General features: G+C 37.2%; 1 protein-coding gene across 1 annotated transcript; it reads left to right on the top strand.

Annotated features, from left to right (window-relative positions):
* The first annotated feature begins 2,689 nt into the window (after positions 1 to 2,689).
* Positions 2,690 to 15,947, top strand: kcnk5a (potassium channel, subfamily K, member 5a). The gene is made up of 5 exons (XM_020919728.2): positions 2,690 to 3,219; positions 11,141 to 11,252; positions 11,825 to 11,991; positions 12,089 to 12,257; positions 13,351 to 15,947. Exons 1-5 carry the CDS (start codon positions 3,034 to 3,036, stop codon positions 14,280 to 14,282), a joined length of 1,566 nt encoding a protein of 521 aa, XP_020775387.1. The 5' UTR covers positions 2,690 to 3,033; the 3' UTR covers positions 14,283 to 15,947.
* Positions 15,948 to 18,145: the final 2,198 nt, after the last annotated feature.

Raw genomic sequence — 18,145 nt, forward strand, 5'->3', positions numbered from 1 at the left:
TTGTTTCTTGTCTATGAAAAATACATTTTTACAGAGCTTCATATTAGAGTAAAGCTCTGGTGTAAATAATTGAACCCAAAGTGAACCCTGATGTGGACTCTTTAAACTGAGACCTCTAAGTGAAAAGGCTTTAGGATTTTAAGCAAATTCTTATTTCATATAATCCTTGTTCAGTTCAGGTTTTAGTCAATTTCAATTAAATTCCAGCTTTAATCAGCCATATATTAGGGATATTTTTGTTGTTATTTGGAGACTACCCCTCTGTATTCTGTATTCTCTGTATGAGGAAGTCAGGTGGTTTACCTGCATGTATCCACACATACAACATGCAAACTCCACACAACTCCCCAAGCGAACTGTTCCAGTGGAAAAGAGGCTAAATAGACCAATCAAACCCAGAGCCTTTTGGTTATGCAGCAAGAATCCTACTCAATAATAATCAGTTAATGAAAGAATCAAGATAATTAATGGACATTTTCTTCACTTTTTAACTGGGAGTAATTTCAGCACAGACGTAGTATTTGTCTTGTGTTGTAATGGGGTCATGTTTAGGATGTGGGGAGGAACCAATGCAGTGCTGGTATGGAAGTTATGTAAGCTCTGGTCTTAATGTGTGCCGCAGACGAAAAGCACCGCCTGCACCAGGACACAGCTGAGTCTGTAACAGTGCTGCTGCACCACCATACATTTCTCTGTCTCATCCTGTCATAAATAACTTTTACTCTTTGCCTTTGAAGGTGAATAAACAGCATTTGCTGTTGTAAAAATCTATAGAGTACCAAAATATTATTGTACTTTTTGTTTAATCAAATTAATAGTACAATACACCTAAGGGTTGTACTCAAAATATCAATACTGCAATATATTATACAGACTTCTTGGTAATACGCATATACAGGGATGCATATTACATGATACTTTTAAACAATGTTAAATGAGATAATAAAGTTTAATATATTATGTTTTGATATTAGGGGCGTTATAAACCTAAAATTCAATTGCATTTTGTTATCTAATACAATTAAAATACATTTAATAAACCTTTAAGACCATTCTAAGGGTTAATGCATGTCCTAGGAATCAGAATACTTTTGATCCTTTTGTATATTTTCTATTGGAATACAGATTGCATCATGATGCCCCCAGTTGAAACTGTTATAATGTCGAACAATCCAATCATACAGAGTGTACTTTTGCATGTGTCCTATCTACTCACCTCAGGGCAACTTGACATTAAATGAAGTCTCCAAACTGCTTTCCTTTTTGGGTTGTTCAGACGACATGCTGACACACGCACGACTGCATCTTCTGCCAAACTATGGAGCTCTCACTAGTGTCTGGATTTATGCACTGTCTCCTATATGATCTAGAAACCCTGACAATGATTCAAAAAAGTGGTTCAGCCAAAAGCCATCCATCAACATAAGAACCAGGTTATCACAACATGACATAAACTTGGGAAAGGAAGGCTCTGCCAAAAGTGGATCAAAGTTACAACATTTACTTAGCCAACAATCAAAATTTCTTTCTTTGTCATTTTTTGGTCAAGCATGTAAATAGACACACAGATAGTGGGAAAAAAATGCCCAAGGCCAAAAGTACATGATGCAATGCCTTGCCGTCTTGCATACCAAACATTCCCACACATCCACAGACCACAGTACAGTGAGGGCGGCAGAGGCGGTTTGATGCGTCTTCTATCTCCTAGCAGCTTTTTTCTTTTTTTCTAAACCCAGATTTCTGCTGTTTTGTTTTTGCTTTATTTATAGTAGGCACAATGTTTTGACAGTCTGACCACTACTCAGAAACTTTTTCACATTTCCTTGTGTTGTGTACTAACTTTCTATTTGTGTGTTGTATTGTTGCCTGCCTCAGTACTACGGATGTAAATGTGCTTAGTAGCTATAATAAGGCATATTTACATATTTAATCCAGATGTTCATTACATCTGCATTGTCCCTATCAAATAAATAGATAAAGTAAGGTGTATTTATGAGGATATAGGAAACTCACTGGTTTTCATCTTTGATACTCAGAGATTAAACAAAGAAAACTTGATAAATCCTCTGTGCAAACACTTTATAATAATAAAATGTTATATTTTTATCAATATTCTACAGACAAGCACAGTTCAGGTCATACAAATAGTGGTTAGGGATTACTTAATAATAATCATAAAATCTAATGCATTAGTGCCCAAATCCAATTATACAATTATAAATGTAAAAATTCATAATGTAATCATTAATAATTCATTAAATAACTTCAATTATTGTATTTTAACTTTGGAATGAAGTTTTAGAAATGTACAAATTCTAATCTGAATTATAACCCACTTAAAAGAAGACCAAAGATCTATGGCCTAATTACAGTCATGAAATGCAGTGGTTTTATTGGCTGTGGGGTTATAGATCAAGAGGCTACAGCAGTTATGCTTTAGCCACTAAACCACGTGATTCACATTTGGCTTAAACATTTATCAGATTAAACAACAATATAAAGTCCTGGAGCATTCAGCTTTGTTCCTTTACAGTCCCTCCGCATACCTGGAGACCGCAGCTTCAGTAGCCGTACACCTGTAGATAAGGTGGACACACAGGAGCCCAGGGTGGTGAGCCCCATCTAGGCTACTGCCTCTGGGAAGTTTTTTTTCTCTTTTCTGGGCGGATCTTGTGCGCGCTCTCTGAGCGCACTACTTTAGCAGCTGCCAGTGCGTCCTCCTCCCGCTGCGCACGTGGAGGCGGTGATAGACAGACAGACAGAAAGACTAACAACGGCTCCTCGACTCACGGTTAATGCTCAAGTTTAGCTGGTTATGTATCGCGCCCAATGGTGTCCGCGGCAAAACTTTTCTCCCACTTTCCAGAGCCACGGCGCGGAAGAAGAAACTTTTGGTGACTTTGGTGAAGCAGCGTGAAAATGCCTCCAGCGTAAAAACTGTCTGTTGGGCCATTGTCGCTATCTACCCCCCTTTTCTGTGTCTTCTCTTCCCCCGGCCCGCGCTGTCGACATTGTTGTCACTTTTACAGAAGTATGGTAGATAAAGGCCCCCTGTTGACTTCTGCTATTATTTTTTACCTGTCCATTGGGGCAGCGATTTTTCAAGTTCTGGAAGAGCCTAATTGGAAGCTGGCTGCAAGACAGTACAATGCCCAAAAGGATAAAATTCTCAAGGACTACCCCTGTCTGACGAAAGATGATTTGAACAGAATTTTAGAGGTATGGAGCATCAACTTCACACATTTAAATTACACTGTTCGAATACATTTGATTGAAGCACATAAATAATAATCTATAAGTCACTTGAGTTGAATTTGTGCACAGTAATTCACAAAACCTTTAATGGCTCATCATTTGGAACATCTGATAAAGCAACTGTAAAGTAAAAATCATATTACTGGTCAAAGAGCACAGTTGAAAAGATAACTATCATATCAAGCAAGCACAAACAGGAGTTACATACTTGAATAACAATTTTAATCATTACTACATGGTATTGAGTGCTTGCGTTTGCAGAAGAAAATAAGCAGGATCGTCTGTTTTGCACAAGGTTGTTGCACCTGCTTGGGCATGCCTTTGATGCAAATTGGCTAACTGCACCACTTTACCAAGATGGGATTTCGCATTAAACTACCAACAATGATTAGTCAAACAGTTTGCTAATATTGCCGTAAGTGAATAGTTCAATGAATGGCTTTTGTTACCATCAGAACTTGCAGACCAACCTTTCTCAAATATTTTATAGTCAGAAAGTTATGATTTTTGGATGTTCTGAGTGAAGTCATTCCTCCCAATAAACAAAAAGACACAGTGTTCCTCTGTTAATGTCTTGTAAAATTTGTAATCCTTTAACCAGCTGTAGAGATGCTGATTTTGATCGTTTCCCGTCAGCCTTGAATGAATACAAAGTGGGTAAACAGTGCAGTCCACAGGTGTTTGGCCCCTGACACTGTTTGTTCACAAGGAGCTTCTCTGTGACCTTGCTCCTTTCCAGTTGTTGATCCTATCCTGCAATATGATCTCAACATGTAAACAAACAACATGGCCTATACCAGTTTATGTTTATTTAGGTTTTCCACAGTGTATTAAGGTCATCACCTGCTGTAATTACTTCATTAAACGTTGCTATTAATTATGGGGCAAAACATTTAACCCCAACTAAAAGTCTGTATAACCATTACTTAACCATGTCAAGTGAAAGGAAGTGCCTTGGCAGGTGTCCAAGTTTTCTCTATACACAGACGTGTGTATAGGACCGTGTGACAAGTGCGTACCAAGAAAATCTTTCATTTACATTATTTTTTATACATATATAGACTGTTTTTTAGATATAGATTAAAAACTGTTATGATCTAGTATTACTTTGGAACATGTTCTGACTTGTCCCCCTTTTTGGGCCCAGGAACAGTTGTATTGGGGAAGATTTATTATGGCCCATCCCCCACTTCGGCTGCTGCCTGCTGCCTCTTTTTTGTCTTTGGGGGTCTCTGAAAGGGAATATGTCCATGAACCTCCCCCATTCATGGCACCTCAGTAACAGTTGGAGCCCAGCACTGGCCCAAAATGGCCTCTCGGCATTGGAAAGAATGTTGGATTTGAAAGAAAAGTGATTTTGGTTCGGTTATTCATGGATGGGTCATCGCAGAGTGGAAATTAGCCATTTTCTCTGCAGTGTCATGTATCAAAGGACTCATTTGTTTTTAACAGTTCTGTCCTCCAGTTACCAGTTAATACTAATAAGACTGAATAACAAAAGCTGGATGAAGCTGAACTAGTAAACCTGTGTTAAAGCAGAAATAATTGAGGATTGACTGTCAAATGTTGAGCTAAACCAAGTCTAAGCCAAGGAAAATGCCAGATTATATTTAATCCCCATCCCCAAACAGGAGGCTAATCCTCATATGTTGCCCAGTAAAACCAGCCTTATTGTCCAGTGTGTAGCTCACCGTAAACTTAGCCTATTCTTTAAAGCTCACTCCGTACTTTTCCAGAGCAGGCTCTGCTGTTGCATAAGTTCCCACAGTGACTGTCCAAAATAAGCATTTTTTTATAAGTTTGGCCAGGTTTATAGTGTTACCAACCTTTCTGTAACAGCCCTGCAGTATAAATGGGAAGTCAAACCATCACCTAATTAAACAAAATCATAACTGTATAGGCAATTGGTTACCATTGTAAAAAGCCTGTTTACTAAAGTGGTTGTCTTCCCACATTTTGTGAACCATAATTTTAAACCACATGTTTTACTATTCAGAAAGTTCAGTTTACATTTTTACTCTGTGTATTTAATTTTCCACTGTTTTCATTTGAACCACCCGCTCACCAAAGGCACCTACTCACGCGAGACGCTCAAATGTATCAACGTTTATCAGCTTCAAAGTCAGTAGATTTCCACAATGGAAACTCAGCTTGGTTTGTTAGCAATTAAAAACATATAAGCAGCCTTTACAAGTGAAGGCGACAGTCTTGTTAAAGTTAGTCTTGTGTGTCTCAATAACAGAGAGTTTGCTATTAACCGTGCAGTCCTTGAAGTGGTCACAGTTTGCAGATTGGATTTTATGGCCCATCAGTGTCGGCTCTTGTGAGGCTGTTGAAGTGTTCACTTATCTGTGGCAAATGTAAACTGTTTGTGCTGCTGTATGTTGACTATCACACAACATGACAATATGAATATTCTGGTAAAGTTATGTTGATTTCTAAACAATTTAAATAAAATGTGAACAATATTTCAAGGCTGATAAATTAATCAGTTTTTAATCGAGCTCAAGGTTTGTAATCGTCTTAGCTTGGGGCTTTTTAAATGAGAAGTGTACAGCCAGTCCTCTGTCAGTAAAAGCATGTGGTTTGGAGCAGAGTTAAGACTTTGGATGAAGAATCTTTTTGTTGAATGGCACTTCCTTAAAGCTACCATCTCTTCACCAATAGATGAAATCACCCTCCCGTCACTTTGTTCAGGCTCACCTGGGCTTTCTGGTCTTCTTCAGCTGGCTGTCAGACAGCTGTAAAGTAACGTTACATAAGTAACATAGATGGCATCTAGTGGTGTTCTGTGACAATACAACAGGGCTGGATCGGCCAAAGTAATTACAAATGCTAACTTCAGTTCATGAAATCAACACAGACAATTTTAATTTGTTTTTGAAAGTAAAAAATGACAAAAATCACTGAGGAGAAAAAATAGTTAAAATTTGTTTTTATCTATGGTCTATTATAGTTCTTAAAAAGTGTTACTATTTGCATAATGCCTTTTTGGAAGTAGAATCTTGTTTATACAAAGGCTGGAATTGTTACAAAATGTATGTCTTATGATTTATTATGAATACAGCCTGCAAATACTGCAGCTAGGACGTCTACAAACATGTTTTGGGCAGTTATTTTTGCAGGTAATATATCATTCTTTTCTCCACTATTTTGCATTATTAACTGAATGTCAAAAGCATAATTCTAGAAGCAATACTTGTCAGGATGGATGTTTTGCACAACTAGATATTATGTCCAGAACAGTTCAGCCTTAACTACATGGGCTTTACTCAAATGTTTTTTTGTTGTTTTTTAATCAGCAGTTGCAATAAATCCACTGTCTTGAATACTCCTCCTTAACCCAATTCCTTCACTGGAAAGATAATCAGCTTTGACTTTTTGTATGACTAATGACTTTCCCCAAGAATCCTGGCTGCACATGACTGTAATACAACTTTTTATTGGTCGAGTTTTGCAGACACTTTCAATGCATTCATCAATACAGTGGAATCACATGCTTGAGGTTTACCATAGCCTGTGGTCAGGTCAGAATGAATGAAGCAACTCACTGTTTATTTCAGTAGCCGACATGTCATGTGCTCCAAGAGCTGGTCCAATGAAATCCAGTCTTTATTCTGAATGTAAATAAATAGCTCAAAGCGCTAGAAGGTGATTGGTCTTGACGTCAGGAGTTTAGAGGTGAAAGTAATGAATTATCCAAACAGACTTGTCTTTGATGGATTCACAATGGCCACTTTCCAGTCAATCTTCATTACATGGCATTACAATACTGGACATCACTGAAATTAAAAGATTATTGTAGCACTTTTGACGAAAATGTAAAACCTTCAAAGGAAAGTATGATGTTCAGAAGTGTATGAAGTGGCCAAAAATTGTACGTAAGTAAGAGTAGTGTTTTAAAAGTAATTATTCAAGTAGAAGTAAAACTCATTGGTTTAAGAATGACTCAAGAAAGAATGTAAACAGTATTTGGGGAACTCCTACTCAAGAATATCTGGATGTAAGATTTGATTTATGTATGTATTTATGCATAAAATCTGGTATTAGTAAGATAAACCACAAAAAAATTAAAAAACATAAAATCAAAAGAAGCAGTGGAAGAAACACAAATATTCAAATCATTTAATATTGACATATTGATAATATTAATATTAGACTTACTGATAGTAGGAAGAGTAACCAAAAACATAAGTCAGATAAAAGTACTATAAATTATTCATAAAACTTTGGCATCCGTTTTTGTTTCTTTGGAATTGTCTTGTGTCAAATGTTTCCCAGCTCCAGAAGCAAGCTGTTACAAAGCTAATCTGACACAAAAATGGCTAGACGGGCCATGTTTACCCTGCAGTTAACAGTGAGTGCAATTCTAACAATGTTGTGTTTGACCATTTGAGGTGGAAAAAAAACCCAATAGGAACACAAGTGGTCTGTGGCAGCTGGTCTGATAAGGACCAGTCTCGTCACAGTGTTTTTTATTTTAAATTTTGCTGTAGTTATCAAAATGGGCGCAAGTGCTTACTCTGCATTATATTTACCATACGTGATACAGTCTTAGTTTCAATATTAGGACCCTGAGCTGCCAGCAGAATGCCAATGTTGTGAGTACAAACATGGGAGTCAGCATCTTTTATGATCCTTTAAATGACCGCTGAAAGAATTCTAGAGAGTTATTGTTAAGAGAATTAAAACCCGGACTTGTTAAACGTCCAATTAGCTCTGCGCCAATATGGGAAAACATCTAAATAGTTGATGCATTCCATGAACTTACTAATAAGGCAGACTTTGAATCAGTGCCATTTAAAACAAAACAAAAAAAATAGTGAAAATCTTTCCTCCAAAGTCTGAACTCTGCTCAAATACTTTTTCTGACAGAGTAAAAAGACCCAAGTTGATGACTGACAGTTTGAAACAATTGTATCTTAATTAAATTTGTATTAATTGTACAGCTCTACTCCCAATACATTCTAATAATTATGATAATATAATATTGACTATTGACTATGTTGGTTAATAACACGTGCAAAAATACAGATGTAAAGGTAACGTGATCATGTTTTTATATATTTTTGGTTGTTCAGCACACAGACCACACCAGACTCCACTGGCGGTCAGTGGTGTTGGAGTCCCACAGATTGTTCAGCTAGTTTTGCCACTTCCTCTGGAGCTACTCAACCTTACACACAAAGTCTCTTTTATCTCTGCTTCCTGTGGCTAGTTTTCACCTCTTGTTCTCAGGCTCATCTGCGACCTGTGATGGGTATGAGTTGACCCCAGGATGATCTCTGACCTTTGAGCAACCTTGTAGGATATTTACTAGCCAAAGGACCGCTCTTTGTCCTTGGTGTCAGCAACTTGGATGTAGCAATATTGGGAATATTAGTGTCACAATATTTTATAGATGACATTATATTTTACAATATTTTTGGAAAGCTGAAAACCGGATGATAAATCAGGCTAAGAAATTATTGTTAAAAAAACACTTTTTTCATCTTCAATATGACAGAAATTACTTAATAGAATAATGAGCATCTCTACAGAAAATCTGTATACAGTAAAGTTAATGTGGTTCTTTTTAAAGTGCGCATTTGCCTAATGCACACTGGGTGTGTTAACATTTTGTCAGGACATTTATAAGATAATTGTATTTATCAAAACCGTATACATTTTCCTTGGGTAATATTAAGGTCATTCACCTCTTCCCTCTTAAACAGCAGCGTAAGGTCTAGCTGGTATTTCCGTGATGGCTGCTCTCTGCCCCCATAGCAGTTTTTGTCTTTCAGCAGTTTAGTGTTCAAACTCAAGCGTTTTTGTGTGTTTTGCATAACAGATTGACATGTGCAAGTCATGCTGATTGAGTTACATAGTTGCAGATACTTGAAGACTATAAATCATCAGAGAGATTAGCTAAACTTTGAATTCTTGAGACAGAAATGTCAGAGCATCAGTGTCTGTTTGGATATGAAACAAAATGTATCAAAACACCACATGACCTAGAGATTGGTAATGTGTGTTAAAAGGGCAGTGCTAGTTTTCTTTTGTGCCATGAATGTTTATCTTATCATTAGATCATTATAGTAGACTTTTACTCTTTAGAGTTTTACTCATTATAGTTAGTATAGGAAAGTGATTGATTATTATGTTATAGCTATATTATTTATTTCAAGCAACACTTAAAAGGCACTATTTAAACACTATTTTCATATCTATGTTATAATGTTGTTTCCTCATCACAAACATACTTGAAGTTATGTTTTGTTTCATGTGTTTTGTTTAACACACAAGCCCTGCATATTTAGACTGGGTTCTTCTCTCAAACAGAAACACTCCTGTGGTAATACAGGAAGCGCTCCACTGTGTTTTTTAAACTCTGTACTCCTTCATTAGAATCTTCTGAATCATTTCAGATGGAATTCCTGGAAAGGCCAATCTCTTCTGAACTAAAAGTAAAAGATGGCTGTTAACTCGAAAACTACAACTATGTGACATCACAAGGTGAAACAGAGCATTTTGATCTTTGGAGATGTAGACACACTAATAATAAAGGATTACATGTGTGAATGAAACAAAACACAACTTGAGGTATGTTTTTAAGGAGATAACAACATTATACCATTGCTTAAAGCTCACAAGACTCAATTTTGTGTAATAAAGGACTTTCAAATGTTGGACCTCTAGTTAGTGTTGTTAAACTAAAAACTACTACTACTAGAGCGGTTGGCAGAAAACTTTCTAAAGTTGTAAATTGTACAAGTCATTGTTGCTCGGTGTTTTTACATCCATCTGATTTTGTAATGATGCAATCCACTCCTTTCATATTTATCTGAAAGATTAAATCGACCCAGAACCCAGCCCTCCTCACACACTACTCCTTATACACTGTCGGTTTACTCCTTACTTCCACTGCAAAGCCTGTCTCTTTGTGGAATTATGTTTTTCTCATCTGTCACTGGTGATGTCTCCCTAAAGTCCAGAGGAGCAGCAGTGTTGTTTTTAGGAGACAAAAGACTGCCCCCTCTCTGCTGCTAATTACAGAGCTGTGCAGTCCCAAACCTGTCATTATTAAACAACCAACAATATTCTGCCACTTTGGGGATTACGCACATCTTGCAAACCTCTGCATATCTCCACGAAGATTATATTTTCTTGAGGCTTAAAATTGTGCTTAAATACTTGACATTGTTTGCCACTATCTTAGAATGGGGCAAATGTAATTTCGTTGAATCAATCATTTGTTGCATTGGCAATGAAGTTATCTTACTAAGGTGTTCAAAAGGTATTGCGCAAAAGTTAGTTTTAAGGAGATAGAAAAAGATGCAACAATGTCTGTAGAACCTGGAGATTGGAAGCCTCTTCAAAGACTGGTCCTGTCTTGCAACTGCAAAGATGTAGTGCCAACCTGTACTGTAATTAACTGGTTCAGGGGTAAAGGCTTTTCATTTACTTAATTACACATCAAAAAGAATCAACCAAAACTACTTATTTGTTCTTTTGATCCCAACTGAAACTTTTGCTTAGCAGCTGATGTATAATGGACATAAGCACTGGATTAGTTTCAATGATAAGTTGTACCTGCTCCTTTAGAAGTCCTACGTCATCACGATTCTGAAATGGCTGTTTAGGTGCAATGTGCTGTTTCCTCTTCCACACATGCCGTAAGCAGTAGTTAAAACCCTGAGCCCCATAGGTCAGAGCTGATCTCTTGGGTGCACTGTGTAGTACTGGTGATAGCATCAGTTTATCACAGGAAGGATGTGGTGAGAGAAATGGCACATACTTCCTGTCTTCCTTTTTCAAAGATGGAGTTTGCGCTTGATTACAATAATTTTTTAAAAGTTATTTCATAGTCTTCCCTTTTTATCTGTATTTTTTTTTTTTTACACAGGTAGTATCAGATGCTGCAGGCCAAGGAGTGACTATTACTGGCAACAAGACCTTCAACAACTGGAACTGGCCAAATGCTGTCATTTTCGCAGCCACTGTTATCACTACTATTGGTAAGCATAACAGTAATGGGACAGTGTATAAAATGTATATAAAATTGTGTCAAACATAAAATTTAATAATGCATATATTGGACCGAGTATATTTCAATTGGACTTTTTAGCATATCGGTTATCGGCCTTTTTCAAAAAAAATCCAGCACAGGCCAATTCTTTTGTTTATTTTGTTTTAAGTGATCTGCCTAAAATACCCAAAAAGCTTTATTTGAACACTTCAGGGCAAAGAGATAACTGCTGAAAACGTGACTACGCTGCTCTTTTATAGGTTTGTTGTGAAACAAGGGCTGTGGATGAATTTAAATTACTTAATTTGGAGAGAATCTCTATTTTCAGTCATGATAAATAAAACCTTAAACCATTTTCAATCTTAAATGACTTGCTAGAATTGAATAGCCTAATAGACAATTTAGGATTTTGTTCATGCTTGGTGCAAATAATTGTTTCTAAAAAATATTGAAAATGTACTTATAATGTGTTGCGAAAAAACATTTTGAATAGCTTTTTTTTTACTTTTAGGTAAGTCAAATTTTTACTCTTTAAACATATTCTATCGCCTCTTCTCTCAGGGTATGGGAACATTGCCCCTAAAACCTCCTCTGGTCGTGTCTTCTGTATCTTCTACGGTCTCTTTGGTGTTCCTTTGTGCCTCACCTGGATCAGTGAGCTGGGAAAGTTCTTCGGAGGCAGAGCTAAACACCTCGGCCAGTACCTCACTAAGAAGGGCTTCTCACTGGTATGTCTTTAAGCTTTTGACTCCTGTTGCACCCCTGTTATCCCATGACCTTTTATCTAAGACCCTTTTTGTTTTTTGCTTTCTTCTTGTGCTGCAGAGGAAGGCTCAGTTTACCTGCACGGCGATCTTCCTCCTCTGGGGTGTGCTGGTGCATTTGGTGCTCCCACCTTTTGTGTTCATGTCCCAGGAGGGCTGGACCTACATTGAAGGCCTCTACTTCTCGTTTGTCACTTTAACCACAATCGGATTTGGAGACTTGGTGGCAGGTAAGTTTACACTTTGATGAACGTTGACAACAGGACTTTATCTACTGCTATGAGAACAAAAATCAAAACATTCTGGGGGAAAAATGGAAGCAGAACACTTTTTTTTTTTTCTTTTTTGAACTGTTTATTATGGTATTTATGACAAATTTGCAAATCAGAATGACAAAACTGAACTTCTATTTATTTATTTATTTTTATTTTTAACTTTTATTTTATTGGTATGGGTGGGCAAGAGTGCAGTCAAGGCAAAGTATAATTTGTTTATTAATTGTAAACTAGCAAAAATCTATTACAAGTAGGGATGGGCATGATTAGTCGATTAATCGATAATTGATCATTAAGAATTTCATCGATTACGTTCATTTTACTCGACAAACCGAATCTGCGTAGCGTAGCGTGCCCAAACATGAGTCCGTACATGTAGCTCTCTGCATCAGAAGGAGCGAGACACAAACAGTCGGTCAGTCTGCAACTTACTGAAGTGCAAATGCGAACGATGTGCAACGATGACTTGTACAAGAAATTCCACGCTTTCCGTTCGGGACAAGTGTGAGTCCATGTGCACAGTGTATAAAGCAGCACATATGTTTCGGTGTCCAGTGGGAAAAAGCTTTGCCAGGTGAGAGTCGCGCAATGTCGATGACGAAACTGAATTAAACACAATATAATCTAAAACGGATTGATGTGGCTCTAGAGTCGTTACAGTTTATATGTCGTAAAGTTGAATTTATTTATGCAGATTAGTTGTGTAGATAGTAATAATAATGATGATCATTTTAATATAAAAACATTAATGATTAATCGATAATCGATCGTTACTTCTTCTGACGATCAATTAAGAAAATTTCGTCGAATGCCCATCCCTAATTACAAGGCATTAAAATGATAGGCAAATGAGAACAATGTCTAGACCTTTAGACATAACTAATGCTAAACAAAAATTTACTAAAGAAAATGTGATGTATAATGTATGATTTGTGTCTCAATCAGGACATTTCTGGGTTAGCATTAGAAAAATCTGAGTCTAGAATAATTCCCTATTATGTGTTTATTTGTATAGACTTCAAATAACAGAATTTTCTTATCTCTACAGGAGTGGAACCCAACAAGGAATACCCAACTCTGTACCGCTACTTTGTGGAAGTGTGGATTTACCTTGGCCTGGCCTGGCTCTCTCTCTTCTTCAACTGGAAAGTGCGTATGGTGATAGAAGCTCACAAGGCTTTGAAGAAACGCCGCAAACTCCGAAAATTATCCCTGGATGAACTACAGCATTATAAACAATCACATAAAGCCTCTCTCAGACTGCCACCCACTCCAAATGATGTCAATATATTTGGCTTCCTGTCCAAAAAGCAGGAAGGCTATAATGACTTGATCAAGCAGATTGGCAATAAGAATGACAGTCGGCCTAACGGTTCAGCTATCAATGCTATCAACAGAGCCAAATCAAAAGACATGGGCCGGTCCCAGAGTTGCAATGATGCCCCAGTATTTAATGGTCACACAATTTTAAGTCTAGACAGGTCTCCACGTCAAAAGAGGCGCTATAGTTTTAGTGACCGTGTGACTGTGGCCTTCTCAAAATCAAAGAACTACCTCTTGGGTTCAGATAGCGGATTACTGCTAACTGAAGACCATGTGGAGGGTGAAGGGAGCCCTGACCCGATATTTGAAAACCAGCTTGATAAAGATGCAGATATAGAACATGGTGTACTGGGCGATTCCGCTAAAAGAACATGGGACAACAAGGAATACCACGCACTCACGATCCAGAATGCTAATATAACTTTTATTGATGAAGAGAACTTTTTAGGCAGTAATTTGGAGGAGGAAGAAGAGGATAATGATTCAAAAGCAAAACTGTCTATAACGACATGTGATGAAAATATTGAAACTAATTCAAAAGAAGAGCAAGGATCAGAGTCGGATGAATCTGTCTTTACTAGTGACTGTTCTGAGCACAGCCATTCCTATGAGAAACTAGTAGAGGAATATTCAAAGGAGGACAATACGGACACATGACACAAGGACACAAATTAAGTCTACACATTTTCAAAAATATGTGACATTTATTTTGATATTAAGAAGAATCAAACATTTTATTGCACTTTTGGGTCGAATGGTAAGACTGCACAGCCAGATAATCAAATATTTCAGTGAATGTTTCTGTTTTTGACATTTCAAATTTTAAAACTAGCAACACTTTTCTTTCAAGTCTGATATTTTCTATTTATGTATTTTTTTATAGTTTGAGAAACACATCTATATTTTTAACATATTCATACTTAGCACCCATATTTTGTGCACAATTGTAGAAATGACAGTCCTTATTATTATTCATCATATTGGTGAGATTTGTAAAAAAAAAAAAAAAAAAAAAAAAAAATCTAATGAAGGACTGTGGTTTGTTAAGGGTTTATGTCACTGCTATTGCACAATCGCATCAAATAAGGACAGTTCAAAGTCCACCTTAGTCTTAAAAAACTGAGCCAATCATTTGTTCCTGAAGAAACGGAAAGGGCTATTGACTGTAGTGAAAACCTTGCTCTTATTTCTCAGAATGTTAGAGGGTTGTTTTGACTCACACCAATACAGTTTTGACTGTGCTTAAGGTCACCAAACAAAAATGGAACAAGTTGAAGAACATATTTAGCATGTTAGCTAGCCATTGTCATGCACATGGAAGTCATGTGATGAAATGTGAAAGTGCTGTCAGACTTGAAAGTGAATTTCCTTTGCCTTCCATGTGGGTTTACTCACAAATGAACCTCCCATATGCCCGTGACTGTTTTTATCTACACTTGTGAATAGTTTGCTGCTCGTGGTGTGCCTTTGGGTTGTGCGTCTGGGGGTGAGTAATGGGGCTTTCACAGTGACACTATTTTCACTTTCTTTGTTGTTTTCCCCGCACACTTGGCTGCTGTTTGTCAGGAGCCACACTCTGTGGCCTTGTTACTCGTGTTTGTAGAGGTCTTGCTCTGTCGTGGGTGTCTGAAGAGCCGCTCATGTCAGCCGACCAAAGTTAACCTGTAACAAATCGATGCCCCTGACGTGTGCTTGGTCATGGGACAGGGGCAGCTGTACTTCCCGCTTTCACTGTACAGCTGTCAGAACAGGACTTGTGTGTGGGAATATTATTCACTCAAGTTGAGCCTGCTTTCCAGTTGCCTAGAGCATGCACTGAAAACTTGAACCAGTGTTATTTTGTTTTGTACAACTAGTGGCCTCTCTTCTGCCAGATTGAATGACTAGTAAAGTGTATTTCTGTAGCTCTGTGTAAACAGCAGACCACACTGTCCGATGTGCTCAGAGGTGACTGCAGTCAAACGCCTTGAATCTGCACAGCAGAGTATAAACTTAATGTTCTAGTGGCTCACTGAAGGAGCATAATGGGCACACAGGGGCTTTTGTTCCTCTTCCTTCAGTATTCAAGCACAAACCCACCTCTTGTATCTTACACTGTCCGTGTAAGGACCGCCCCGGTACTTGTGAAGACTGAATTCTTGCATGTCTCTGGATTAACCGAGACACATTCGTTAGTCCACGTGTCCTTTGACTTTCATTGTGGTTCTACTGTGTGTGACTCCGATATTTGTGTTTGTCGTGTCTTTTTTATCATTAAATTATTGATGTTTTATGAATGTTAAGCTGTACATTTCATTTATATATAATAAACATTTAACAAAATACTGTGTCGGTGGACTTCTTTTGTTTACTGGATGCATAGTTGTTTGGGTTGTTTCTTCTTTGAAGTTTATCATTTCTTATCATTACTCTTTGACATATGTAAAATTATCAGTGTAGTACATATTTATCAGGCATGTGTACCTCAAGGTTAGTTTAATGGTGTCATACATAGGCTATAGGAAGGACACGAGAATTTCAGTGAAAATATAAAATGAAACAATTCATAGTAATAAATTCACCGAGTTACTTCAAAACAAACAGAACATTATTAATTGTAAGTTCTACTGATCTGTAACTGCTTCATAACCTATTATTCATAACCATAGACTCTAGAGCTAACCATTTCTATTCATCTCCATGTAAACAAGTAAATCCCCCATTTTGACATGGGTGACATTGTGCTATTTACAGTTGAGCAATATAAACATTTTGACATGGGTGACGCGTGTGTTATTTACAATTTATAATTATAAACAAAATAATTCCCCATCTTCGGTTTTGGAAAACAAGCTTTAAGTTACGTCCATGTCATTGCTGATGGCAGCTTCTGAAGCAAGACTGCAAAAATGTGCTGAGGCCAATGGAAACCAAAGTGTCCTGTTTCTGTGGGATTCCTTAGACATAAATCAAGCCATTCAATTGTCGCCTGTAAGCTCAATCCAAGACTAAAAACCTTTTGGTAACAAATTTTCGGTTTTTGGTTTCAAATAAAACAGCTCGTACAGAGTTCTGGATTGTTCTGGCATGTTTCTGTGGTGATGAAATATAACATGTTTCCAAAGTTTTGTAAAGACTGTAACAGAAGAAGATGAATCATAATCCCATAACAGTGGTGTTACATTGTGACCTTTGGAGCCTTTATAAAGTGCAAACTGTGCACGACGTATTTAATATTGTGCTGTTCCTTCAAATTTTAGTTTAGTTACACAAAAGTCTTATCACACAAGATACAGTAGCTTGGATTAAAAGAAAAAGAAAAAAGCCCCATATAGAAGGCAAGAGCCAGTTTTTCCTATTGATTACAATGTCCAAAAAGTAAATTCACAAATATTGAACCTGATACTTTCTAATTTCTAAAATATAGTATAATATTCATTTTAGCTTCCATCTGTATGAAATACTATTGGCCTTTGGAATATTGTGATGTCTTCTGAAACCCAGCAATTTAACATAAAAAAGATTAAGATAAATTCATGCATATCCCTCTTCTTCTCTATCTTATTTTTAATAGTTTGCTTTTATTTTGTTTTATGCATTTTGTTTTATGTCAGTATAATTCAGTGATAAGCCTGCATGTAAGCCTTTGTGCATACCACTTAAGTTAATTATAATGGAGCCTTGCCTTAAACCTTCTTTAATATTTTTGAACCAGAAGACACCTTGCTTTCCCCTCTAGATATAATTCAAACTGTATCTGAACTTTAGAGATATTTTTCGCACCAGAGCACTTCCTCTACAATTTGTGTTTTCCAGATGTGGAGTGTACTTGAGAACGCATTATGGCCAGACTGGCTAACACACACACTGTGCTCAAGTCACACAGCACCCAGGAGTCAGTACAGAGTGTCTCAAGTCTGATTCAAAGACAATATTACTGTACACTAAAATGCACCTGTTGCCTATTGAAATCTGACACACTATGGTACTTGAAGTATTTGTATATTGTGGCCAAAAATAAAGTAATAAATGCTCCATAACTGACTAAAAGTTTGATAAAATGTTGAGTCTTATTCTTGTCACATTCATGCAGGTAATATGGATGATGTATTTTTCCCTAGGACACAACAGGATTAGACGTATAACTGGAGGGGCAGGGTTTGAACCAGTAATCCTCTGGTTTAGCATTTACTAAATAAACAAGAAACCGCATTTACTGTTTCCTTGTTTGATATTTGTAAGTAGAATATAACACATTTGACAGTGACAATTTGATCAACTCCTGGATTCTTCTTTACAGTATCTGACTATTTTTGGCTGGCTTTATAAGAAGTAGCCTATTTCATCAGTGTGAGAAAATAAAACCTCTATAGCCATCACCTATTGTGCATCAGTATCATAATTGTCTGGGGATATAGTGATGCCAGCTCATTTCCTTGTCAGCAGAGGAAGGGGGAACCAGATGGGGAGCTGTTCCTGTGCCCTGGCTCCTGTAACACACAGAGGCTGCACCAGCACTGGCCTAAGGACCTCTCTGACAC

The sequence above is a fragment of the Boleophthalmus pectinirostris genome, unplaced genomic scaffold, assembly GCF_026225935.1.
Source record: "Boleophthalmus pectinirostris isolate CB_2022bp ecotype Guang Dong unplaced genomic scaffold, ASM2622593v1 HiC_scaffold_10, whole genome shotgun sequence".
In the NCBI taxonomy this organism is placed as follows: Eukaryota; Metazoa; Chordata; class Actinopteri; order Gobiiformes; family Gobiidae; genus Boleophthalmus; species Boleophthalmus pectinirostris.

Bases quoted from the DNA above. Each gene is read 5' to 3' on its own strand.
- kcnk5a (XM_020919728.2), top strand. From the start codon at position 3,034: ATGGTAGATAAAGGCCCCCTGTTGACTTCTGCTATTATTTTTTACCTG. The intron at 11,253-11,824 runs GTAAGCATAACA...CTCTTCTCTCAG, and splicing joins CACTGTTATCACTACTATTG to GGTATGGGAACATTGCCCCT. The intron at 11,992-12,088 runs GTATGTCTTTAA...CTTGTGCTGCAG, and splicing joins CTAAGAAGGGCTTCTCACTG to AGGAAGGCTCAGTTTACCTG.